Consider the following 27,762-nt stretch of genomic DNA (forward strand, 5'->3'; position numbering starts at 1 on the left):
GTCTTTAACTATTCCATTGTACTTATGCCTGCATCCAGTATCTGGACCATTTTGAAATCCAGTAAACATTGGGTCCTCCAGTCTTTGCGTCACTGCAGAATGCTCTGTTTGTTCTACCAGGCCTGCAGGAAATGACTGTTTCCTCAGGAATTTCTTTAAGGCAGCAGACATCTGATCTAAAAGGGGGTCTTTTGCCAAGAACTGAACCACAGTTAGAACTAAAAGCCTGTCCATATGTGACACCTTAGCACAATCTAGCAATCTAAATGCTAGCACTGAACCAGGGATCTCCAGATTGAAGTTCCTCAATTTCCTATACAGTCTGTTAAAGTGCATGATATATTCCTCCATTGAATAAACATCTGTTTTCCAAAATCTTTCAAAGTCTGACCATGCCTCATACGTGTTCAATAAGTTATCTTTCTTGTAAATTTCAGTCAAGAATTCTGACAGAAGATCCAAACCTTCATCAGTATCCCAACAGAAGAGCATCCAGTTCACAAAACACTTTACTTCTGATTTTCATTTTGGTAGGAAGTGACAATGCCAAGGCCGTACCTTGTTTCCTCTTTGGTAGGGATGTAACCCGAATCCACATACCCACTTCATTCTTCCACTGGTCATATGGTTCATACTTAGAGGACATAGGAGGGTAATCATATCCTGACAATTTACACTTGCTTCCTGCCATTTTTTCCACAATAGTCAGTGGGATTTTAGTTTTCTATGTAAAAAAAAATTCCTAATCTCCAACCTTCAGCTTTAGGCAACCATCCTCTGCTACCATGTTAAATTCCAGAAAGCTTGTTGTGGACGGATAATACTGGAGCCTATCTTTACTCTGTTTCATATTTATTGTACAGAGCAAAAGGGTAATAAACATGTAGCTCCTCACTCAAACCCTCCACCAGTCTCAGTAAGAGTCTCCTTATAAGTGCTCAAGTAAGACCCCAGTTAACATCCTCTACCTGCATATAATTAAACAATTGATACACAATCAACACCCCTAAACATGCCATTCCAAATAACGTCATGGCTTCCACGGCCAGCAAAAGTGGGCTCGCACACTTTCCAGTCAGTGGGCACGGCTACTGCCTCCTCATTAAATCCTGACCATAATGTTGATCAAGGTGGTTCAGTAGATGTATATGTGGACTTTCAGAAGGCATTTGACAATGTGCTGCACAGAAATTTTATTAAGAAGGTGGAAGTCCATGGAATTAAAGGGTAAGTGGTGACATGGATACAAAATTGGTTCAGTGACAAGAAGCAAAGGGTGGTGCTAGATGAATGTTTTTCAGACTGGGAGGTGGTTTGCAGTGGTGTTCCCCAAGAATCAGTTTGGGGTCCAATACCCTTTGCAGTTTTTGTAAATGGCTTTAACTTGGGCATAGGGAGCAGCATTATAAAGTTTGCAGATGATAAACAACTTAGTAAAGAAGTAGCTAATGATGAGGATGGTTGTAGGCTTCAGATGTCATAGACAGGATGGTGAAATTGGCAGAAGCATGGCAGATATAGTTCAATGCTGAGAAGTGTAACATGATGCACTTTCGAAGAACTAATATGGAAAGACAATATAGTATAAATGACATGATTTTGAAACATGTAGATAAACAGAGAGATCTTAGTGCCCAGATCCTTAAAGGTGGCAGGGTAAGTTGATAAGGTTGTTGAAAAAAGCATATGGGTTGCTTGGGTTTGTAAACAGATGAATAGAATATAAATGCAAAGAGATGCTAGAACTTTATAAGTCACTGGTTAGGCCTCAGGTGGGGTATTGTGAACAATTCTGTGCACCACACTTCAGGAGGGATGTAAAGACCTTGGAAAGGATAAAGAGATTTACCAGGATGTTACCAAGGGATGAGAGACTTCAGTTATGGGGAAAGGTTGGAAAAGTTAGGACTGTGTCAGGAAAAGTCTTCTAACTATTTTGGTACAGGGGTAATTATTATCTTGTTCTGATCACCAACAAACAAACGGAGCCATTCGAATGTTGGAAGTAGTATAGAGAATAGCGATGAGGTTGATCCATGATATTAGGGGTCTGCGTTGTGAAGAATGACTGGGGAGATCAGTTTTTCAGCTTGAAAAGGAAACATCTGAGAGGATTATTAACAAAAGTATATAAAATAGCAAATCAAAAAGATTAATTAATTTAATACTTCATACTAAGCTTGTCAAGGGGTAATTACCTTAAAGTAATTAAAGGTACTTTTAGGATTGACATCTGGAAATTCTTCACATAGAAAGTGAGCAACAATGGGAATGGACTTCTAGATAGAGTGGATGGGAAAACCCTGTAGTATTGAAAGAATTGAAAGATTTGCATTTAGAGTCATAGAGTCATTCACAGCACAGAAGAAGGCCATTCAACCCATCGAGTCCATGCTGGCTATCCGTGGAGCAATCCAGTCAGTCCCCTGCTCGATCCCCATAGTCCTGCAAGTTTATTTCCTTCATGTGCCCATCCAATATCCTTTTGAAATTATTGATTGTCTCTGCTTCCACCACCCTCGTGGGCAGCAAGTTCCAGGCCATTACCACCCACTGTGTAAAAAAGTTCTTCCTCACATTCCCCCTGCATCTCTTGCTCAAAACCTTAAATCTGTGTCCCCTAGTCCTTATGCCATCAGTTAATGGGAACAGTTTTTCCTTGTCTAACATCGAAGCCTGTCATAATCTTGTACACCTCTATCAAATCTCCCCTCAATCTCCTTTGCTCCAAGGAGAACAACCCCAACTTTTCCAACCTAACCTTGTAGCTAAAACCCCCCACCCCTGTAACCATGCTGGTAAATCTCCTCTGCACCCTCTCAAGGTCCCTCACATCCTTCCTAAAATGTGGTGACCAGAACTGGATGCAATACTCCAGTTGAGGCCTAACCAGAGTTTTACAACAGTTCAGCATAACTTCCCTGCTTTTGTACTCAATACTTCTATTTATGAAACCCAAGATTCCATATGCTTTGCTATGTTACGGCCACGTGGTGAAATTTGGCTGGTTCCCACTGTTCAACTCCCGCCTGACCGCAGCAAATGTTTTTTGTTATTAGGGTTTAACTCTTTTGTGTTTTATTTGTCAAATAAACAGACAGTGATAGGTTCTCTTGTAGGTTTAAAACTGACGATTAATTATTTATTGAACAATATGTCCAAAAGTGACACAACACCACTCACGCACGCATTCACTCTCACACGCACCCTCAAGAGAAGATAGATAGAAAAGTATAAGGTAAGAGGTGTATAGAATTCAGGTTGTAAAAGTCTGTTGTTTCAGGAAGAACCTGTGGGAACCTCCTCGGAAGGTGTATTTTTAAAGCTGCAGGCCTGTTTGCTAGTTGTCTGGTATTTGTTGGGCCGTTGAGGTCTCCTGGCATTCACTTTGAAGATACTGCTGATGTCTTAGGTCAATTCTCACCAGTAGAAAAGTCATTTCTTGTCTCTGTTGTTGCTAGCTCCCAGTTATCTCAGCAGGGTTCAACTGTGTTGGTTGGAAATGATTTTTCCCTCTCTCAGCCTTGCTGGAATTCAAGATGGTTTTTGTTGCACTGCGTGGCTGAGGAGAGACCTTACTGACCTTGCTGTCTCTAGTCCTGTCCTGCAAAGACTCCACCTTTGTTCCTCAAAACAGTTATCTTTTAAGGCGAATATTTTTACAAGGTTGGCTTCACCCATGTAACTTCAGGTTTCAGTCCTGGCTGGGCTGTATAATGGCCTTGACGATGGTCCCATTCTGAGGAGATGAGGGTGGTTCACATTCCATTGCAATGAAGGTTATTCAGAGATGAGAAGTCTGTGAAGGGCCTTGTCTTATTGTGTTTGAGTATAGCTTACATCCTGGTATGATTATCTGTCGCGCTTCCATACTGATGGGACTTAATTGATTTTCAGTCTTAGTAGACGCGGACGTGGATATGACGGCAAGCGATGCTGAGGATCAAGTGTTTTTTCCTTCATTTTGTTGACAGCGCATTGTCCACTTTTTAAAAGAAAAGTCAATTTTTATATCTCTTCAGTTTGAGTTCTTTAGTTTCAACTGCTGTTTGTTTTTTTTTGGTTTAAAAAGAAAAAAAAGTAAGTAAAAAAAGTGGGGCGGTACAGTGGCCTCACAGTTCCAGTGACCCGGGTTTGGTTCTGGGTACTGCCTGTGTGGAGTTTGCAAGTTCTCCCTGTCATCGTGTGGGTTTCCGCCAGGTGCTTCCTTTTCCTCCCACAGCCAAAGACTTGCAGGTTGATAGGTAAATTGGCCATTGTAAATTGCCCCTAGTGTAGGTAGGTAGTAGGAGAATGGTGGGGATGTGGTAGGGAATATGGGATTAATGTAGGATTAGTATAAATGGGTGGTTGTTGTCAGCACAGACCCAGTGGGCCGAAGGGCCTGTTTTAGTGCTGTATCTCTCTATGACTCTAAGAAGGAATTGTACACATGGCACTCACAACTGCTACAGCTAGCATTGTTTGCTTTTATGACCAACCGCTCCAGTCAAAGCTTCCAATCAAAATATACGATTCTGATTGTGGTGGGAGAAACGCACTGTTAATTCAATCCCATCTCTCCACAGTCGCCTAACATATATTTTAAACTTAGCAAATTAAAGAAAGATCCATCCAAATTATACCCTCTATTAACCCCCGAATGAGGCTAACCAAACCAGGTGCCTTTAAATCAACAAATTAACTTTGTAATTAGGAAAACTAAATTCTTAAACACGACTAAGATATCAACAACATTTAAAATAGAAAAATAGAACAGTCCGTAGTCTAATTCAGAAGTCGAAATAGTTGCTCCTTCTCCAGCGATGAATTTCAACAATTAACAACTTGCAAACACTTTTTTTTTAATGAATCAATTTGGCTTTAGAATTTATTTTGAGGGATAAAAGACTGTCACAGTCTAACTTTCCTTCGTTCAATTTAAATTATCAGAGAACTCTGTTTTGGCTTGGCTTTTTGAATTTTGAGAGAGAATAATAAATAAACAGACTAAATTCTCTTCTTCAGTTTAAATGGTCTGAGAGCGCTCCTTTCAGGTGCTAACATATAGCTGTCAGTCTGTTTCTCAGTTAGAACAGTCTGTTTCAACTAAAAAGCCAGTTCAAAAGATAATTGCAAGATTGGAGATCCGGTCCTTGGTCTCTGAATGGCTGTTGCCAGGTAACCAGGATGCATTTTTGAAGCGGGTTGGTTCCCTCTCCATATGGTTGTATCCAATGGCAACCAAAATGCACTTTCTCTAACTCCTGGCGCTTGCTGGATCTTAAAGCAGTACAGCCCCTTTTCCAGCCTTAAAGGCACACCACATTCTTCCTGAAAAATAAACTATAGGATCATAACACCTCCGACCCTGGTGGAATGAAACGCCAATCCTGGAATGCGTTTCATTACAATGGGTAAAAAAAAACAAATTTGGAAAGAAAACACTAACACTTTTTTTTTGCATTTACAGGCATACACTTTTCTAAAATGTTAAGACTACAGCAACAAGTTCCACCAGAACATATTGGCTTTAAATTTTTGAAAGGTTAACCTATTTCAAATTTACAAGCATAGTCTTCCAATTGTTTCATGTTTTCCTTCCAAGGGTCCCTATTGTCCATCACCTCAGCCAGCTAGGAGCACTGAACGCTACTGGGTTCACTATTCTTTGAGAAGTTTCTTGAGTACCCCTTAACCTATGTGGATCACTGGACGCTGGAAAACCTTGTCCGGTATAATAGAAGCTGATTTTTTCTTACCCTGGGGTGTCAAAGGAACTTGACAGTATCCTCCAACACCTGTCTATTTAAGACACATGGTGTTGCCCACTCTGTCCATACAGTCCTTTAAATGAAAATTTGGGTAGAAATCTGCCTTCTTTATCGTAGTGGCTTTTCTCTCGTCTATGCCACTTTGAGCCGCCCCACAAGGTTTAGACATCAGGCCCATCTGCGAATTCCACCTGTCCTGACTAGGTTCAACTAAGCTGCTCTTCAGCATGCATTGTACCTCTGCATCCACTTGGGCCTGTCTGTCTGGACCTAAACAACAAGGATGATGTTTTAAAGGAATGGTTCCCCCTATACCCACATCATGTGTGGCTAAGGTTGTACATCCTGGCTTATCCCTACAAACTTTCTGAAAAGTTGTGAAAACCCTGGTTAGGACTTCATGCTGTTTTGCCTCTAAGTGTAAAAGCCTATTGTTTAATTTTCCTGGCCATTCTGTGTTCACTAATCGGATAGTTGGAGGTTCAATCTGAGAATTTCCTAGGCCTGCTTCTGCCTCATCCTCACTATCCTTTTCCTTCTCAACAGCCCCGATTACCTGACATACCTGGACTGGCTTATTCTCCTCCCTGCGGTAATATTGTTTGAGCATATTAATGTGATACAACCGGTTCCTTTTCCAGCAATCAAAGGTGTCAATCAAGTAATCTACTTTACCCACTCTTCTGATCACTCTATATGGGCCACTGAATCGTGCTTTTAATGGTTCTCCCTGTGACGGTAACAACAATAATACATCATCACCTGGTTTTATGGTAGGTTGTGGTTTTTCCACCATTTGACAGGTGTGACACACCCTAGAAAATTGTCTCACATCCTTTGTAAGACCTGGTCAGTAATAATGTTTGCTTATGTGTGATTTGGTCTTCTGAATTCCCCTATGTCCTGCAAAAGGAATGTTGTGTTCTAACCTTAATAATCCTTGTCAATATTTAGGCGGTACCTATCTATTCAACAACTTCTTTTTATTCGTTCATGGGATGTGGGCATCACTGGCTATGCCAGCATTTATTGCCCATCCATAATTGCCCTTGAGAAGGTGGTGGTGAGCTGCCTTCTTGAACCGCTGCAGTCCATGTGAGGTAGGTATACCCACAGTGCTGTTAAGAAGGGAGTTCCAGGATTTTGACCCAGCGACAGTGAAGGAACGGCGATATAGTTCCAAGTCCGGATGGTGTGTGACTTGGATGGGAACTTGCAGGTGGTGATGTTCCCATGCATCTGCTGCTCTTGTCCTTCGAGCTGGTAGAGGTCGCGGGTTTGGAAGGTGCTCTCTAAGGAGCCTTGGTGCGTTGCTGCAGTGTATCTTGTAGATGGTACACACTGCTGCCACTGTGTGTCGGTGGTGGAGGGAGTGAATGTTTGTGGATGGGGTGCCAATCAAGCGGGCTGCTTTATTCTGGATGGTGTCGAGCTTCTTGAGTGTTGTTGGAGCTGCACTCATCCAGGCAGATGGAAAATATTCCATCACACTCCTGGCTTGTGCCTTGTAGATGGTGGACATGCTTTGGGGAGTCAGGAGGTGAAATACTCACCGCAGGATTCCTAGCCTCTGACCTGCTCTTGTAGCCATGGTATTTATATGGCTACTCCAGTTCAGTTTCTGGTCATTGGTAGCCCCTAGGATGTTGGTAATGGGGGATTCAGCGATGGTAATGCCATTGAATGTCAAGGGGAGATGGCTAGATTCTCTCTTGTTGGAGATGGTCATCGCCTGGCACTTGTATGGCGCAAATGTTACTTGCCACTTATCAGCCCAAGCCTGGATATTGTCCAGGTCTTGCTGCATTTCTACACGGACTGCTTCAGTATTTGAGGAGTCACAAATGGTACTGAACATTGTGCAATCATCAGCGAACATCCCCACTTCTGACCTTATGATTGAAGGAAGGTCATTGATGAAGCAGCTGAAGATGATTTGGGCCTAGGACACTACCCTGAGGAACTCCTCCAGTGATGTCCTGGAGCTCAGATGATTGACCTCCAACAACCACAGCCATCTTCCTTTGCGCTAGGTATGACTCCAACCAGCAGAGAGTTTTTCCCCTGATTCCCATTGACTCCAGTTTTGCTCGGGCTCCTTAATGCCATACTTGGTCAAATGCTGCCTTGATGTCAAGGGCAGTCACTCTCACCTCACCTCTTGAGTTCAGCACTTTTGTCCATTTTTGAACTAAGGCTGTAATGAGGTCAGGAGCTGAGTGGCCCTGGGGGAACCCAAACTGAGCATCACTGAGCAGGTTATTGCTAAGCAAGTGCTGCTTGATGGCACTGTTGATGACACCTTCCATCACTTTACTGATGACTGAGAGTAGACTGATGGCGCAGTAATTGGCTGGGTTGGACTTGTCCTGCTTTTTGTGTACAGGACATACCTGGGCAATTTTCCACATTGCCGGGTAGATGCCAGTGTTGTAGCTATACTGGAACAGCTTGGCTAGGGGTGCGGCAAGTTCTGGAGCACAGGTCTTCAGTACTATTGCCAGAATATTGTCAGGGCCCATAGCCTTTGCAGTATCCAGTGCCTTCAGTCGTTCCTTGATATCACGCGGAGTGAATCGAGTTGGCTGAAGTCTGGCATCTGTAATGCTGGGGACTTCAGGAAGGGGCTGAGATGGATCATCAACTCGGCACTTCGGGCTGGAGATTGTTGCAAATAATCCAGTCTTCATCGGCAGGCCTATGAGGCAGTCTCCATTTCCTCCTCAAAACCCCATTTGCCATATAATAGCCTTCCAGAACTCCTTTCGCCTCAGCCTCTGTCAGAGCCATCTGTGCTATTCGATATATCTCTGGATCAGCTTGCAGTGCTGCAATAATAGATGATCTGTTAAACAACTCATTTGGATTATCTAAATGCCCAAATAAGGATTCAGATACTTGATTATCTATTTGTGGTGCTCCTTTTACCTCCAACAGTGGATCCTGTTTAGCCATTGCTTGGGTAACTACACATGCAGGAAATTTTCCTGGAACTTGTTCCTTTAATTGCTCCATTTCCTTAATTTCACTTGGTTCCTTTGTAACCATAGGAGAAACTGATACTTTTGATCCAGCCAAATTTCCTAGGAGTAGATCAATTCCCTTTACTGGTAAACTGTGGACAATACCTACAGTTATTATCCCAGATATTAAGTCACTCTCTGGACATTCTTTATACAAAGGTACAGGTATATACACCCCGCCAATTCCATTAACTAAAACTTTAGCATTCAAGGGGCTCTCTGGTGGAAACCTTACATCTTTCCCCAGCAAGAGTGTTTGGGTTGCTCCTGTGTCCCTGAGTATAATGACAGGTTTTCCTGCCTCACTACAGGATACAGAGTTACTCTCCCCTTTCACAAAAATTCATTATAACTCTCAGGTATTTTATTCTTAACCTCTACACTCCTTTTAGTTTTAGTATCTGGTTTCACATTCACAGCTGTCGTTACAGCTATAGTCTGGTCTGCTATACTCTCAGTCAGAGTCTTTTCCTCTGCACTAACTTTGCGTACCCCAACAAGTCCTATGGGTTTACTTCACAATTTCCAGTACTCTGAACGAAGATTACCCATTTTGTTGCAATGATAACCTCATTTCTACCCTCAGCACATTCCTTTCTGACCTCAGGAGGTGATCCTGGGGCATTCCCAGCTGTTCCTTCTTGTCCCCAGCTACTTGCCTTCCTTTCACTCTCCCACTTTCTATCCTCGGGTTTATGGGAGTGGTGGACAAAATAGGTTGACTTATTCACAAGCTCAAAATCATCAGCAATCTCTGCTGCTTGCCTAGCTTTCTAAACTTTCAGGTTATCTATATGAGTTCTCACTACTGAAGGACTGGATTTTTTAAACTCTTCTAAGAGAAACAATTCTCGAAGGTTCTCATATGTGGTTTCTATCTTTAATGCCCATATCCAACGGTCAAAATTCATTTGCTTCACCCTCTCAAATTCTAAATATGTCTGCCCAGCCAATCTCTGTAAATTCCTCTATGCTATATGTTTATGTTTATATGCTATGTGTTTAATTCTTTCGAACTCAATCTAAGTATGGGTGGGTCTTTTCCTGATATCTCTGAATTTCTGTCTATATGCTTCAGGTACTAACTCATATGCATTTAGAATTGCAGTTTTAGTTTGTTTCTAAAACCTTATCCACCACTGATGTTAAACTAACTAGTCCGTGGTTGCCAGGACTGTCCTTACACTCTTTCTTGAATAAGGGTGTCACATTTGCCACTTACCATTCCTCTGGCACCTCGCCTGTATCTAGGGAAGATTGCAAGATTATGGCAAGCCCTTCAGCTATCCCTCCCTCCATTTCCTTTAGCAATCCATACGGACCAGGTGACTTATCTACTCTATGCATAACCAGTCTTTCCAGTACCTCCTCCCTCTCAATTTTTACCCTATCCATTGCCTCTACTCTTTCCGCTTCTCCCAATATTTTGTCGGATTCCTCTTCCTTAGTAAACACTGATATAAAGTACACATTAAGTATTCTAGCCTTGCCCTGGGCCTGTAAGCATATATTACCCTCTTTGTCTCTAATAGGCCCCATTCTGCCTCTTACTACCCACTTCCTATTTACATGCCACTTGGGTTCTTTTTTTATGTTAACTGCCATTCTACTCTCATATTCTCTCTTTGCCAGTCTTATTTTCCTCTTCACCTCCCCTCTAAATTTATTGTATTGCCCTGGTTCTCATTTGAAGAATTCATCTGACATGCATCATACACCGTTTTTTGTTTCGTTGTAATCTCTATCTCCCTCATCATCCAAGGAGCCCTGTTTTTGGTTCTACCTTTCGCCCTTGTTGGAATATACCTAGCCTGTAACTGAAGCATCTCTTCCTTAAAGAACCCATTGTTCCATTACAGTTTTTCCTGTCAGTCTTTGGTTCCATTTTACCCAGGCTAGATTCCTTCTCATCACATTGAAATTCACTATCTTCCAATCTACATTATATTGTTTCTTGCTTTTCTGCATTACTAATCTAAACCTTATGAATACAATGATCACTCTTACCCAAGTGTTCCGCCACAAGCACTTGATCCACTTGGCACACCTCATTTCCCAGCACCAGATCCATCAATGCCTTCTTTCTAGTTGGGCCGAGAACATACTGATCAAGGAAGTTCCCCTGAAATCATTTCAGAAATCCCTCCCCCTCCTTATCCTTTACTGTAACGTTATCCCAATCGATATTTGGGTAATTAAAGTCCCCCAATATCACCACTCTATAATTTTTGCACATCTCTGTGATTTCCCTGCAGATTTGCTCCTTGATCTCTCTCACTATTTGGAGGCCTATAGAATATGCTGAGTATGATCATCCCCTTTTTGCTTTTCAACTCTACCCACATGGATTCCGTCCTTGCCGTTTCTAAAAGACATCCCCTTTCCAACACTACAATGTCTTCCCTAATCAGTATTGCCACCCAACTCCCTTTTATCCTTCTCTATCTTTTCTGAACACTTTATATCCTTGTATAGCCATCGCCATTTTTAAACCACGTTTCCATTATTACCACTACATCATCACTACTTCATATTCCCACACAGCTATTTGTGCTTCTAGCTCACCAAACTTATTCATCATAGTTTGTGAGTTTACATACGTGCATTGCAATCCTGTTTTGCATTCCTCGTAGTCCTTCTCAGTCCGTACCAATCTAATGTGGAACTATTCCCTTCTCTGGTACTGTCCAATACTCTCACATTATGCACCTATTCCTCTTTTCTACTTCTATTCCCCTATTAATTTAGTTTAAATCCCCCCCAACCAGACTATTGAAGCTCCCTGCAAGGACGTTGGTCCTAGTCCTGTTGAGGTACAATCCATTCCCTTTGAATGGAACTTCAAAAGAACTGGTCCCAATGCCCCAAGAACGTGAAGCCCTCCCTCCTCCATCTTGCTTCAAGCAACGCATTGATCCACCTTACCTTCCAATTTCTACCCTCTCTAGCACATGGCACTGGGAGTAATCCAGAGATTACCAATTTTGAGGTCCTACTCTTTAATTTCCTCCCTAGCTCCTGAAAATCTGACCGTAGGACTTCAACAGCTGCCCTCCCTACGTCATTGGTACCAACATGTACCACAACTTCTGGCTCTCTCCTCTCCCCCTGCAGAATATTCTGCACCCTCACCATGATGTCCTTCTGCACCAGGGAGGCAACACACCATGCCGGATTCCCGATAACGGTTACAGAAATGCTTGTCTGTTCCCCTGACTATAGAATCTCCTATAATAACTGTATTTCTACACTTTGTTGCTCCCTCCTGTACAGTCCCTTGTCCATTGGTGCCATGGTCTGGACTACATTGTTTCAAGGTATCGCCACTCCCAGCAGTCAGCAATGCTGAGTGCCTGAGAGTGGCACACACCCCAAAGACTCCTGCATCTCCTGCCCCTTCCTACTCTTCTGGTTGGCCATTCACCTACCATCCTGAACTCCTACTACCTGTGGGGTGACCACCTCCTGGAAAGTATGATCCAGGAAACTCTCCTGCTCCCTGATGCTCTGCAGTGACTCCAGCTGCCTGTCAAGCTCAAAATTCCTGAGCTTGAACTGAAGGAACTGGACACACTTCCTACACATGTGATAGAGCCTTCCATAACCACTGGATGTCTCAAAGCACTTTACAGCCAATGAAGTACTTTTTGAAGTGTGGTCACTGTTGTAACGTAGGAAATGTGGCAGCCAATTTGCACACAAAAGCTCCCACAAACAACAATTTGCTAATGACCAGATACTCTGTTTGTGTGATGTTGATTGAGGGATAAATATTGGCCAGGACACCTGAGATAACTCCCCCGCTCTTCTTTGAAATAGGTGCCATAGGATCTTTTACATTCACCCAAGCAAGCAGATGGGGCCTCAATTTAATATCTCATCCAAAAGGCAGTACCTCTAACAGTACTGCACTCCCTCAGTACTGCACTGGAGCCTTGATTTTTGTGTTCAAGCCCTGGCGTGGGACTTGAACTCAGAGCCTTGTGATTTAGAGGTGAGAGTGCTACCAAGTAAGCCACACTTGACATGCTATTATAGGCACCGCAGGGTATTTCTTCATGGGTGGGTCAAATGGCTTTGCTCCTCCATAAGAATTTTAAACACTACCTATCTGTTAACATCAGTAAGCCAAAGGCTTTGATAAAGTACATAGCCAGAAAGAACAGGAGCAAATTAGTTGGGCAGTAAATGCGGAAAATATTAAAGTAAAATAATCCACCAATGCAACCTGAAAGTTTTGTCTTTTTTTGATTAACATGTCCCTATGCAAGATTTATATACATCACATGACGAGACCAAATATTTGTAGCCCTAATGCTTTATGCTGTTTCACTGCATTGCTCTCCCTTTTTGAGATCATGCTAACTCAAGACCACTTGCTACAGTCCTGAAAGTTTTTTCATCATTTCAAGCACCTTGTTCATCATAAATAGATAATCATAATCTATTTCTACTGGATCTTTTGCTTCCACTGCAGCTACTTTCAGACATTCTGTCACTATGTCATATTCTGGATGCTTCATGTGCTGATTCTGTCCCCCACCCCTCCCGCACTTGTGGGGTAGGTTTATAACTTGTCATCTGGACTAAAATTGACATTCAGCATCAGCCATCCTTTAGAGCAATGAAAATTGGGTTGTTTCAAGAATGGGCGGCTGATCCGTCACACCAGTCCTCCGGGCAGTGTGTTGAAAATCCACACCATGCCTACATCAACCTGATTTACATTGGACCGGATTTTGTACTCATCCCAATGGCAGATTTCATGGCAGGGGGCCAGAGAAGCGGGGCAGAATCGCCCACCACGGAACCCAACGCTGGGAATTCTGGTTCCAATTCTCCCGGGGGCGGGATAGACCGATGACAGCCTTCCCGCCCAGAGGCCAAATAAGGACCTCTTCCCACTGCCGCTGGGATCTTACCAGTGGCACGGGGGCCTCTGCCACATGGGGAGGGCACCTTGGAAAATGAAGTGCCCTCCGTGCAGGCTTGGGCAGGGGTGGTACCTCCTTTGTGGGCAATTTGTGGCCTACGGAGGACACCCACTGGGATCCCCCCTTCCTGGGCCAAATGTCCAACACCCCACACCTCCCCGCTTGCCGGGGCCTTCCAGAATGACCCCGGTAACCCTGGCACACTTACCTGGGGACCGGGTTTCCAACGCTGGGCCTGAATCCGAGGCCTCAGCAGTAGCAGCAGTGGCCACCATTCCCGGTGGCAATGCCAATACTGCTGATCTTCTTGCTCTATGATTAGCCAGCAGCTCCTTGGGCAGGGTGTCCGTCCCTATTGTGTTTAAAGGGACGAGGATCCCACCTCCTTAAACTTTGACCCCAAAAGACCAGAGGATCGCTCCAGGGGGTCAGAAAAACTGCAGAGGTGGGGTTCCCCCTGACTTTTCCACCTGACGCCGGAAGCCCCACCTCCTGCATAAAATCTAGTCCATTATATGTGAGCACCAGATGCATCTCGTGGAGCGATGCTGTATACAGTATCATGATCCTTCTTTTTTTTCTCTGCGGGAAATATGTGGTGTGTCTGTAAGACAGCAAATTATCAGTACTGCTTTTAAGAACAAGCAGCACCGAGAAGGTGCATTCTCATTCTGAGACTACAATTCAAAGGGTGCATTGGATATAGCCACTTGGACTGAGCATTGAGAGATATATTTGTTGGAATTTAATTTTGAACTGGCTTATAGTGAAAACAGTCTGTTTTAACAGAGGAAACAGACAGACAGTTGTGTGTTAGCACCTGAAAGGAGAGATCTCTGATAATTTAAATTGAAGGAAGAATTTAAACTGTGACAATGTTTTTTAAGCCTCAAAATTCTAAAGCCAAATTGATTCATTTAAAAAGTGTTTGCCAGTTGTTAATTGTGGAAATTCATCACTGGAGAAGGAAAGCATCACTTACTGCTGGAATTAGACTATGGACTGTTCTACAGTTGAAAAGCCTTTTCTCCCCATCGGATGGCTGTGAGGACTTCAAGCAACATTGGACTGTAAATTTGCAAGGACTCTAATTTTTTCTATTTTAATTGTTGTTTATGTCTTAGTAATATTTAAGAATTTAGTTTTTCAAATTAAACAGTTAATTTGTTGATTTAAAGACACCTAGTTTGGGTAGCCTCATTCAGGACTTAATAGGGATGGTAACATTTGGCTGGGTCTTTCTTTAATTGGAAAGTTTAACATAATATGTTAGGCAATCTGTGGAGGGAAGGGATTGAATTAACAGTGCGTTTCTCCCACCACAATCAAAATCCTATATTTTTATTGGGGGCTTTGACTGGAGTAGTCAGTTGTAAAATATTAATTGGGGGCTCGTCCGGGATTTGAATCATATATTAATTGTGTTTTCCATCTGGGATTTGAATCATATCTTAATTGGGCACTCACTTGCATTTGAATCATATCTTAATTCGTAGGCTTGCATCTGGGATTAGAATCAGACTAACTTGGAGGGCTTGCATTTGGAATTATATTAATTACTCATCACTGGGATAACATATTTAAATTTGGGTCTTGCCTTTGGCATCATATTAATTGCTCCCGAGTCTGGGGTCACATCAATTGGAAACTCGATTGTTGGGATCTAAATCTAACGCCAATTACAAAGAAATTAAAAGAACCAGGTCTCTTGTATAATAAGGTACAGTCTATACCATCGTAATGGCATTAGTGGTTGTGGTAGAATTTTTGGGAAAGCAGAATGTTTCCCTAAGTGACTTGATAACTTTAAGTAAGAACAAATTAAAAGAATTGGCAGTGAAATTGGGGTTGGAATTGAAATTAGGTGCCAAAAAAGCAGGGATAATTGGCATGATAGCCAAACATTTGGAATTAGTAGAAGATGATGATGATAAAGATGAAGGGCAATACGAGGAACAAGAAAGGGAATATGAGAGACATGAAGGTAGTAGGTCCAAGAGTGATGCAGTGGTATTGGCTAGGATTCAGTTAGAAATGAAAAAAACTTGAAGCAGAAAAAGAATTAAGAAAACTTGTATTGGAAAAAGAGGAAAAGGAAAAAGAAAAAGCAATAGCATTAAGAAAACTTGAATTGGGAAAAGAGAAAAGGGAGAACGTGAGAGCATTTTGGAGAGAAAGTGAAAGAGAAGACAGGGAATTTAAGTTAAAAGAGATGGAACAAAGACAAAAGGATAGTCTTGAATCCAGGGAAAATTCGGGTCAGGAAGAATTTGAGTTCAGATCAGGACCCAGCGAGAAGTTGTTTAAATTTATACAGGCTCTTCCTAAGTTCAAGGAATGGGATGTAGAGGCATTTTTCATATTTTTTTTTAAAATAGCCAAACAGATGAAATGGCTGAAAGAAAGCTGGACATTGTTTATTCAGGGCAGGCTGGTAGGCAGAGTTCATGAAGCTTATGCCATGCTTCCTGAAGAGGCTTATGCAGTTTAAGAGATGGCAAAAAAGGCTATTCTCGCTGCATATAAGTTAGTCCCTGAAGCTTACCGTCAGAAGTTGAGGAACTATGGAGATTGGCTGGGCAGACATATTTAGAATTTGAGAGGGTGAAGCAAATGAATTTGCTTTGGATACAGGCATTAAAGATAGAAACCACATATGAGAACCTTCGATAATTGATTCTTTTAGAAGAATTTAAAAACTCCAATCCTTCAGTAGTGAGAACTTATATAGATAGCCTGAAAGTTTTGAAAGCTAGGCAAGCAGCAGAGATTGCTGATGATTTTGAGCTTGTGAATAAGTCAACCTATTTTGTCCAGCACCCCCATAAGCCTGTGAAGGATAGAAAGTGGGAGAGTGAAAGGAGGGCAAGTAGCCGGGGACAAGAAGGAACAGCTGGGAATGCCCCAGGATCACCTCCTTAGATCAGAAAGGAATGTGCTGAGGGTAGAAGTGAGGGTCACAAGCCAAAGTGTTATCATTGCAACAAAACGGGTCATCTTCGTTCGGAGTACTGGAAATTGCGAAGTAAACCCATAGGACCTGTTGGGGTATGCAAAGTTAGTGCAGAGGAAAAGACTCTGACTGAGAGTATAGCAGACCAGACTATAGCTGTAACGACAGCTGTGAATGTGAAACCAGATACTAAAACTAAAAGGAGTGTAGAGGTTAAGAATAAAATACCTGAGAGTTCTCTTGAATTTTTGTCAAAGGGGAGAGTAACTCTGTATCCTCTAAGTGAGGCAGGAAAACCTATCATTATACTCAGAGACACAGGAGCAACCCAAACACTCTTGCTGGGGAAAGATGTAAGGTTTCCACCAGAAAGTGCCTTGAACACTAAAGTTTTAGTTAATGGAATTGGTGGGGTGTGTATACCCATACTTTTGTATAAAGAATGTCTAGAGAGTGACTTAATATCTGCGATAGTAACTGTAGGTGTTGTCCACAGTTTACCAGTAAAGGGCGCTGATCTACCCCTTGGATATGATTTGGCTGGATCAAAAATATCAGTTTCTCCTATAGTTACAAAGGAACCAAGTGCAATTAAGGAAATGGAGTATTTACAGGAACAAGTTCCGGGAATACTTCCTGCGTGTATAGTTACCCGAGCAATGGCTAAACAGGATCCATTGTCGGAGGTAAAAGGGGTACCACAAATAGATAGCCAAGCATCTGAAACCTCATTTGGGCATTTAGATAATCCAAATGAGTTGTTTGACAGATCGTCTATCATTGCAGCACAGCAAGCTGATCCAGAGATATACTGAATAGTATAGACGGCTCTGTCAGAATCTGAGGTGAAAGGAGTTCTGGAAGGTTATTATATGGCAAACGGGGTTTTGAGGAGGAAATGGAGACTGCCTCATAGACCTGCTGACAAAGCCTGGACAGTTGTTGAACAGATAAGTAACCACCTAAATATTGACAAGGATTATTAAGGCTAGCACACAACATACCTTTTGCAGGACATAGGGGAATTCAAATCACACATAAGCAAACATTATTACTGGCCAGGTCTTACAAAGTATGTGAGACAATCTTGTAGGGTGTGCCATACCTTTCAAATGGTGGGAAAACCATAAAACCGGGGGATGCAGTATTAGTGTTGTTACCATCACAAGGAGAACCATTCAAAGCACGGTTCAGTGACCCATATAGACTGATCAAAAGAGTGGGTGAGGTAGATTACTTGATTGACACCCCTGATGGCCAGAAGAAGAACCCACTGTGTCACATTAATATGCTCAAACAATATTACCGCAGGGAGGAGGAGAAGCCAGTACAGGTATGTCAGGTAATCGGGACTGTTGAGAAGGAAAAGGATAGTGAGGATGAGACAGTTGTAGGCCTAGGAAATTCTCAGATTGAACCTCCAACTATCCAATTAGCAAATACAGAATGGCCAGGAAAATTAAACAATAGGCTTTTACACTTAGAGCAAAACAGCGTGAAGTCCTAATTTTTCATAACTTTTCAAAAAGTTTGTAGGGATAAGCCAGGATGTACAACCTTAGCCACACATGATGTGGGTATAGGGGGAGCCATTCCTTTAAAACAACATCCTTGTTGTTTAGGTCCAGACAGACAGGCCCAAGTGGAAGCGGAGGTACAATGCATGCTGAAGAGCAGCTTCGTTGAACCTAGTCAGGACAGCTGGAATTCTCAGATGATCTTGATGTCTAAACCTGGTGGGACGGCTCAAACTTGCATAGACAATAGAAAAGTCACTGTGGTAAAGAAGGCAGATTTCTACCCAAATTCTCATTTAAAGGACTGTAAGGACAGAGTGGGCAACACAATGTGTCTTAAAGATTCAGATGTGTTGGAGAGATACTGTCAAATTCCTTTGACACCCCAGGGTAAGAAAAAATCAGCTTCTGTTACACCAGATAGGGTTTTCCAGTGTCAAGTTATGCCACATAGGTTAAGGGGTACTCGAGAAACTTCTCAGAGTTTAGTAAACCCAGTAGTGTTTGGTGCTCCTAGCTGTGCAGTTCACCTGGCTGAGGTGATGGAAAATAGGGACACTTGGAGGGAAAACACAAAACAATTGGAAAACTATGCTTGGAAATTTGAAATGGATTAATTGGGACAACGTTTTGAAAATTTAAAGTTGAAATTTTCTGGTGGAACTTGTTGCTGTAGTCTTAACATTTTAGAAAAGTATATGCCTGTAAATGCAGAAGAAATGTGTTAGCATTTTTTCAATTTATATTTGTTTTACCCATTGTAATGAAATGCATTCCAGGAATACCATTTCATTCCTCCAGGGATAGGGGTGTCATGATCCTGTGTTTTTTTTTTCTCTCCGGGAAATATTTGGTGTGTCTTTAAGACCACAAAGGATCAGTAATGCTTTAAGAACAAGCAGGCCTCAGGAGTTACCAAGAAGTTGCATTCTCATTGCCTTGGATACAGCCATTTGGTGACTGAGATTCAAAGGGTACATTCTTGTTACCTTGGATACAGCCACTTGGACTGAGCATCGAGAGATAAATTTGTTAGAATTTAATTTTGAACTGGCTTGTAGTACAAACAGCCTGCTGTTCTAACAGAGGAAACAGACAGACAGCTGTGTGTTAGCACCTGAAAGGAGAGATCTCTGATAATTTAAACTGAAGGAAGAATTTAAACAGTGACTATATTTTTTAAGCCTCAAAATTCTAAAGCCAAATTGATTCACTTAAAAAGTGTTTGCTAGTCGTTAATTGTGGAAATTCATCACTGGAGAAGGAAAACATCACTTTCTGCTGGAATTAGACTATGAACTGTTCTACTGTTGAAGAACCTTTTTTCCGCATCATACGGCTGTGAAGACGTCAAGCAACATTGGACTGTAAATTTGCAAGGACTCTAATTTTTTCTATTTTAAATGTTGTTTATGTCTTAGTAATATTTAAGAATTTAGTTTTTCTATTTAAACAGTTAATTTGTTGATTTAAAGATACCTGCTTTGGTTAGCCTCATTCGGGGGTTAATAGATGGTACAATTTGGCTGGGTCTTTCTTTAATTGGAGAGTTTAACATAATATGTTAGGTGATCTGTGGAGGGATGGGATTGAATTAACAGTGCGTTTCTCGCAACATAATCAGAATCGTATAGTTTGATTGAGGGCTTTGACTGGAGTGGTCGGCCGTAACAACAGCAAGTTAATGGGCTGTATCTTTAACTCCCAAAAATGGGTAGGTTGAGGTCTGGACAGAGGGTGGCACAGTGGTTAGCACTGCAGCCTCACAGCTCCCGCGAACAGGGTTCAGTTCTGGGTACTGCCTATGTGGAGTTTGCAAGTTCTCCCTGTGACTGTGTGGGTTTCTGCCAGGTGCTCCGGTTTCCTCCCACAGCCAAAGACTTGCAGGTAGATAGGTAAATTGGCCATTGTAAATTGCCCCTAGTGTAGGTAGTGGGAAGGTAGGGAATATGAGATTAATGTAGGATTAGTATAAATGGGTGGTTGATGGTTGGCACAGACTCAGTGGGCCGAAGGGCCTGTTTCAGTGCTGTATCTCTCTATGACTAGGTTAAAGTTCAAAAATTTGGAAGCGGGAACCCAACCCACCCTGAATCCATTCAGTTCTGATTTTAACAGAGGCAGGATGGAAGGTGGGAATCTAATCTGCTGGTAGGAAGCAGGTTGGTTATTTACGTATTTTAGTGAGGCTGCATGCCTTAATTTTAGCAGTGATTCTATCTTTAACCTCAGGAAGCTGGGTTTCCCAGGCCTTGGGAAACCTGACAGGTGAAAGGAGGTCAGAAGGACTTAATCCATGAGATAACTGCCTTTACATCACTGCTTGTGGGCCAGGAGGAGCAAGATTGTTTCCTCCAGGCCCAATAAGCTATCTAATAAATGCCTCCTGCAATCTGTCTGCTCTCCCCACACTATCAGAACCCATAACGAACTTCTGTCTCTCCCTCTGGACCACCATGTACTCCATCCCCTGATTAGAATTCTTGGACCCCACCCCCCCCCCCACCCCCAATAATCTCTCACAAACCCCCACCAGAACCACTTGCTGTCAGCCATTCTCAGGTGCAACCTTGTGTTGTAGGATTTCCTGCCCGCTAGGCCTTCATTCAGGCTGGCTGTGGGCAGGAAACTGGCAGAAAAAAATCTAAAGCCGTCCCGCAGTTAAAATCTGCAGATGTTCGGGATGCTCATACTTCCGGGATTCCCAATTCCAGAAAAGCATCCCAGGCATGGAATGCAAAAGATACCAAAAATGTGCCATAGGTCACATGCTGGTGCTAAGAATAACGTTAGCCCAGCTTGTATTATTTAGAAGGTGAATAGAGGGGGTTAATCAACTCATATTTTAATTTCAGATCCAAGTCAGCTCGAGTAATCAACTTTGAAGAGTTTAAAATGGCTCTGGCAGAACTCGCTCCAAAGAGATTTAAAGGCAAAAGTCAAGAAGAGGCACTCGAATCAATTTATGCTCTGATTGCTGGAAAAGATCCATCCAATGTTGGAGTGACGGTAAGCATGTTAAGCCAATCTGAATCCATACCTCAGATCTGGAATCACATCATTTGTGTTTAAAACTTCCATTCAGATTCCATCAGTTTCCTTTGTCTATTTTCAGTGTACTGAGTTGCTCAACTTTGATTTAATATTCCTGAACTCAGAGGGTTGGATCTTTGGGTCCAGGCACCAGCCATGTTCACAAGGGTGAGGGGAGGGTGGGTTCCCAGATTAAGGCCAATTAACACGATTGAGGAGCTTATTAAGAGCTCATTAATGGGGGAGTGTTGAGATTTTTGTTGGGCCGCATGGACTGCACACATTGTCTGGAGCAGACCAGGTGAAGGGAGGTGGGTACACAGCGGGGAGCCAGTCATGGCTGCCCCAGGGAATTACCTCAGCCCAATAAAAGGGCAGTAAGTGATTGGGCAGTGTGAAGGGTCATCACCCTCCTGGCATCATGGGGGCATATGAGAGGGGGCAATGCTTCAAGGAAAATTGGGCCAGAGGCCAATTGAGGAGCTTAAGTGGACTATTAATTGCCAATTAAAGGCCTCTTTCTGCCACCGCTGGGATCTTTCTAGTGGCGGCGGGGACCTCCGCCACACAGGCCAGACGACTTGTGAAACGAGGCCCCCTCCCTGCAGGCTTGTGGGGAGGAGGGTCCCTCCTTTGTGGGCAATTTGTGGCCCATGGAGGAATCCCCACCGGGAACCAATTCACCCCCCCAGGGCTCCCTTTTCCTGGATCGCAAGACCACCCCTAAGCTCCCCCATGCTGGGGCCATCCAGACTGGCCCTGGTGACCCCACCTCACCCACCTCTTGTCTGGGGTTCCACCGCTGGGACTGGGTCCGAGGCCTCTGCAGTACCAGCAATGGCCACCGCTCCCAGTGACGCTGCCAATACTGCTGAGCTGCCGGCCCTCTGATTGGCCGGCAGATCATGGAAGCAGGATGCCCTTCTTTACAGGGACAGGGGTCCCGTCTCCTAAAACTTACATTTAAAAACACCGGAGGATTTCTCCGAGGGGGGGGGGGGCCATGAAAATGCAGAGGTGGGTTTTCCTCTACCTTTTCAGCCCGGCTTCGGGAGCCCTGTTTCCTACACAAAATCCAGCCCAACATCTCAGTTCCAGACTTTCACTGGGCTCTGGTGTATGGTCTTTTCATTCATCAGGGATCAGGGAGGTAAAATTGGTCTGACCACCAATCTGTGCTCACCATACAGCTAGGACATGAGCATATGTACAGAATCATACAAACTAATGTTTTCTACCATGATAGCTTCAGTATTCCTTTAGTTTTTAGCAATCAATAGTTCTGTTTCTATTTCAAAAACCAGAGGACTTTATAGATAGCTACCAGAAGAGTAAGGCTTACTATTGGAACTGTGTTATAATTGTATATTATTTGTGTTTAATTTTATGTAGGTCGTGGGCATTAACCAGGGTTTCACTTGAGCATGTATAAAGAGACACTACTTGAAATTGCGATGTGGTTGAGTTAGGAGGTATATGCTTGTAATGTTTAACTCTGTAAATGTAAGACTGAGTAAAGATTGGCTCCACTACTGACTATCTGGCAAATCACACTGTGGCCCATGATACCTTTGAGATACCCTCCAGCCAACAGATTAGGGTTTCTCCAGTCCCTCTCCACTTGCTCCTGTGCAGTTTGCAATGATTTACCAAATGTTCCTGCCTGCCACTGAATCACCTGGAGTGTATTGCCACTGTGGGAGTGTAAGACTCAGGGTCCCTATGGGTTGCTTGATTCAGGGCAGACTATGGGCTATGGACTATGTCCACCAAAGCTACTAAGTATCATCACCTCATTCCATGACAATATGAAAGGCACAATTCAGCATAGCGGTGCCTCATCAGACCCCTTTCCTATCCTGAGTGGCGTGAAACAGGACTGTGTTCTTGCACCTACACTGTTTGGGATCTTCTTCTCACTGCTGCTCTCACATGCGTTCAAGTCTTCAGAAGAAGGAATCTTCCTCCACACAAGATCAGATGGCAGGTTGTTCAACCTTGCCCGTCTTAGAGCGAAGACCAAAGTACGGAAAGTCCTCATCAGGGAACTCCTCTTTGCTGATGATGCTGCATTAACATCCCACACAGAAGTGTGTCTGCAGAGACTCATCGACAGGATTGTGGCTGCCTGCAACGAATTTGGCCTAACCATCAGCCTCAAGAAAACGAACATCATGGGACAGGACGTCAGAAATGCTCCATCCATCAATATCAGCGACCTCGCTCTGGAAGTGGTTCAAGAGTTCACCTACCTAGGCTCAACTATCACCAGTAACCTGTCTCTCGATGCAGAAATCAACAAGCGCATGGGAAAGGCATCTGCTGCTATGTCCAGACTGGCCAAGAGAGTGTGGGAAAATGACGCACTGACACGGAACACAATAGTCCAAGTGTATCAAGCCTGTGTCCTCGGTACCTTGCTGTACGGTAGCGAGGCCTGGACAACGTATGTCAGCCAAGAGCGACCTCTCAATTCATTCCATCTTCGCTGCCTCCAGAGAATCCTTGGCATCAGGTGGCAGGACCGTATCTCCAATGCAGAAGTCCTCGAGGCGGCCAACATACCCAGCATATACACTCTACTGAGCCAGCGCCGCTTGAGATGGATTGGCCATGTGAGCCGTATGGAAGATGACAGAATCCCCAAGGACACATGGTACAGCGAGCTCGTCACTGATATCAGACCCACCGGCCGTCCATGTCTCCGCTTTAAAGATGTCTGCAAACGTGACATGAAGTCCTGTGACATTGATCACAAGTCGTGGGAGTCGGTTGCCAGTGATCGCCAGGGCTGGCAGACAGCCATAAATGTTGGGCTAAAAAGTGGCGAGTCGAAGAGACTTAGCAGTTGGCAGGAAAAAAGACAGAAGCACAAGGCGAGAGCCAACTGTGTAACAGCCCCAACAACCAATTTTATCTGCAGTGCCTGTGGAAGAGTCTGCCACTCTAGAATTGGCCTTTATAGCCACTCCAGGCGCTGCTTCACAAACCACTGACCACCTCTAGGCGCTTACCCATTGTCTCTCGAGACAAGGAGGCCAAAGAAGAAGAAGAAGATGGGCTCTGCCAATACCTGCTCTTTCGCACTAGAAGTTCAAAGAATTTACCTTAGAATGTAGTCAACAAGACACCCCTTGAAACAGAGCTTATATGGCAAGTTGTTCCAGCGTGTTATGCTGATCTTTTTTTTGTCCTTTCAGGGAATGTGGGCATCCAGCATTTATTGCCCACCCCTAATTGTTCTTTATGAGACAGTGAAAATTAGTAAGTGAATAGCGAGATTAAAGAAAAAAGCATGTGATGATATAAGGCATGAGCTTGGGGGAGGCTTCTGACTTCCCCTCCACCACTCCAACCTGCACCCCAGCTCAGTCCCTCTGTTATGTATATGCTCAGAATTCTGAGTGCCCTCTCTTCATAAAGAGTCAGAATTCTTTGGTGAGGTGAACTCCTTCCAGTGGCATTCACAGCTGCCTGTTATGTGTGGCCATCTCCTGCAACTTTATTTTAAAAGTACTTATGTTGGAATCAGGAATATGAGATAAGGTGTGTGTAGCATTTACCTAATGTGAATCTCTGAACATGCTGCTTACGTGCATCTTGTATTGGTTACATGTTTGGTGTTATTTATGTTGCCATATGTAATGGTACACTGACCAAATACATTGGCACAACAGCAATACAGAGTGCCCCACAGAAACATGGGCCTGTCTGTACATTTGGAAAGTAGATAAATAATAAGCGATTGTTATGCATTGATCCTTTATAATATCCCACCAAGTGCACAAAGAAGTACTATTATCACATTGTGATGGAAACCACACCCGCCTGACATATTAATTTCATCATATGGAACATTATTATTTGAACGTTTACTGGACATTGAAATAACTTGTTTAAAAAGACCACAAAACAATGGCTGAAAACATGGCTGCATATTTGCATTCTAAAGGACAGTTGCATGGAGAAACAATGGGAGAACTCCCTGATCCAATTCGCCAGATGGGTTTTGTCAATAGTGATGATGAAGAGACATTGAGGGTCATTGAATGTGTAAGAGCCAGCATTCCAGCACCACCACCACCTCCCCCCCCCCCACCCCCCGCCAACTGAGAGTGTCTGGTAAGCTGTGAGGAATCCACAAAGCTCACACGCGAGGCTGTCTCAAGCAAAAAGGCTTGTCACATGACTAACCTGCTGGCCAACCTGGAATTAATTGAATTGAACACAGTTTTTGAAAGAGACTGCAATTGAAGTTCAAGAAGAGAGCACTCCCTCTCTCTGTCTCTCTCTCTCTCACGCAAAGTTCCAGGGACCCACAGAAGTAACTCAAACCTCAAGACTGATGACTCCTGCAGCCTTCTGGTGCCAGCTAAACAAATTTGAAAGTGTGCACTGGGCCCCAACAAGAACTGCAAGACTTAACTTCAATCAGAGACTTTACATCCAAACCAGAACCAGTAACTGAATTCCATCTATTACTTAGAACCTTTCCCTCTTAATTCTTTCTCCTCCTCTGTCTCTATTTGTGTGTGTATTTATCGCGTATGCATGCTAGCGTGGTCGCGTCGTGTATTCTTAGTAGTTTTAACTGCGTTAGAGTTTTAAGGTTAATAAACTTACACTTTTCTTGTTTAAATCTGTGAAAACCTGCCTGGTTGATTTCTTTGCAATTACAATTAGAGAGCAGTGAGCAAGGACTCACTGAGGGGAAGCTAAAAACAGTGTTTGAAAAATTAAACCCTGTTATGGCCAAACCAGGAAAAGGCTAAGAGGGGAGCCCTAGACTCCTGCTTCACCTGGTCATAACAGAAATTTGGGGGCTCGCGTCCGGGTTTGGACCCTCAGACATATGAGAAATTGGAAGGGGGAAGTCAAATTGATCCAATCAAAAAGAGAAAAGATTTCAATACAGGTTTTCTTGTGGTTGTGTGTGCTAGAATACTAACATGTCTGCAACTGAAGCTAGTAACTGCCCAAGCCAGGGTGAAGTGACTTGGAATAAGTTAAAGGCATTGTCTATGGAAGAGTTGAGGGATATGGCTGAGCAGTGCGGGATCACAGTCCATGCCAAAGCTAGGAAATTAGAACTCCTAAGACAAGTGGCCAACCATATTTCCCTTGAATCTGAAGAAGCAGAGACAGGGTTAGAAATAGACTCGAACAGTGTATTGCCAGCAAAGATACAATTGGAACAGAAGAAACTTGAATTAGAAGAAAGGGAAAGAGAGAGAGAAAGGGAGAGACATGAGAAAGGAAAAGAGAGAGGAGAGAGAGAAAGAAAGATAGGAGAAAGAAAAAGAGAGAGCGGAGAGGGAAAGAGAAAGAACCTTCTTGAAGGAACGGGAGAAAAGAGAACTGAGGCAGCTTGAGTTAACTAGGGGGCGACAGAGCAACCCCAGTGAAAGCACATAAAATGCAAGTGATGCGGGGCTGTGTATGGAGTTTTTAAAATTTTCCCAATTGATTCCAAAATTCAATGAGGGAGACGTGGAAGCATTCTTTTCATCTTTTGAAAAACTTGGAAGGCAGTTAAAATGGCCAGTTGAGACTTGGACTGTCCTGGTGCAAAGTAAGCTAACAGGAAAAGCCCATGGGTCTTATCCCCCGTTGCCAGATGAGAGTTCATCAAATTATGAACTGACAAAAAAATGCTATCCTCGGGGCATATGAGCTAGTACCGGAAGCCTACCGCCAGAAGTTCAGAACCCTCAGGGAGCAAGCTGATCAAACTTACTTGGAGTTTGAAAGAAGTAAGCAGCTGGTTTTTGACCAGTGGTTGATGGCTCTTAAAGTGCAGCCCAGCTATGGAAACCTCAGAGAGGCAATTTTGCTAGAGGAATTTAAAAACTCTCTCCTCCTCTCCGTAAAGACCCATGTGGAGGAACACAAAGTTCATAGAGTGAGGCAAGCCGCAGTTCTGGCTGATGAGTTTGCTCTAATATACAAGTCGGTTCCCCAGGGAAAACCTTTCCTAGTCACTCCCACAAATCTGGAAAGGACAAAGGATGGGAAGGTGATTGGAACCCAAGCAGTCCTGGGAGAGAGAGAAAAACAGGAGACACATGAAGCCCTTCTCCAGCCAAAAAGGAAGGTGCTGTAAGTAGGAGAGAGACCTGGAGACCTGTGTGCTTCCATTGTAATAAAGCAGGTCATCTGAGAGCTGACTGCTGGAAACTACGAGGAAAACCTGTAGGGTTAATCAGGGCACATTTGCTCAGTGAAGGAGAAAGGACCCTGATGGAAAGCACAGCTGAACAAACCGTGCTTTAACTGTAGCAGTAGTAAGGCCCAGAAAACATATTGCTGTGGGTGCAGGAAAATTTAATAGGATCCCTGAAGGTTATCAGGATTTTGTGTCTAAATGGAGAGTAATCCCATACCCCTCGAGTGGGGCAATCAAGCCCATAGTAATCCTCAGGGATACAGGGGCCACCAGATCCCTTTTACAGGGAAAAGGTCTGACCTTTCCCCCAGAGAGTGCAGTAAATACCAGAATGGTGGTAAATGGTATTGGAGGGCAGAGTACGCCTGTACCTTTACACTGGG

At 43.4% G+C, this 27,762-nt stretch overlaps 1 protein-coding gene across 2 annotated transcripts in view; it reads left to right on the plus strand.

The window, feature by feature from the left end:
• The window catches only part of LOC137379210 (tubulin polymerization-promoting protein family member 3-like), a 65,936-nt gene that overhangs the window by 17,232 nt on the left and 20,942 nt on the right, over positions 1–27,762 (plus strand). For both annotated transcript variants that reach the window (XM_068049926.1, XM_068049925.1), the window contains one exon: positions 21,036–21,189. In XM_068049926.1, the coding sequence (XP_067906027.1) occupies positions 21,036–21,189 (154 nt within the window). The remainder of the gene's footprint in view (positions 1–21,035; positions 21,190–27,762) is intronic.

Source organism: Heterodontus francisci, chromosome 17, assembly GCF_036365525.1.
Source record: "Heterodontus francisci isolate sHetFra1 chromosome 17, sHetFra1.hap1, whole genome shotgun sequence".
In the NCBI taxonomy this organism is placed as follows: Eukaryota; Metazoa; Chordata; class Chondrichthyes; order Heterodontiformes; family Heterodontidae; genus Heterodontus; species Heterodontus francisci.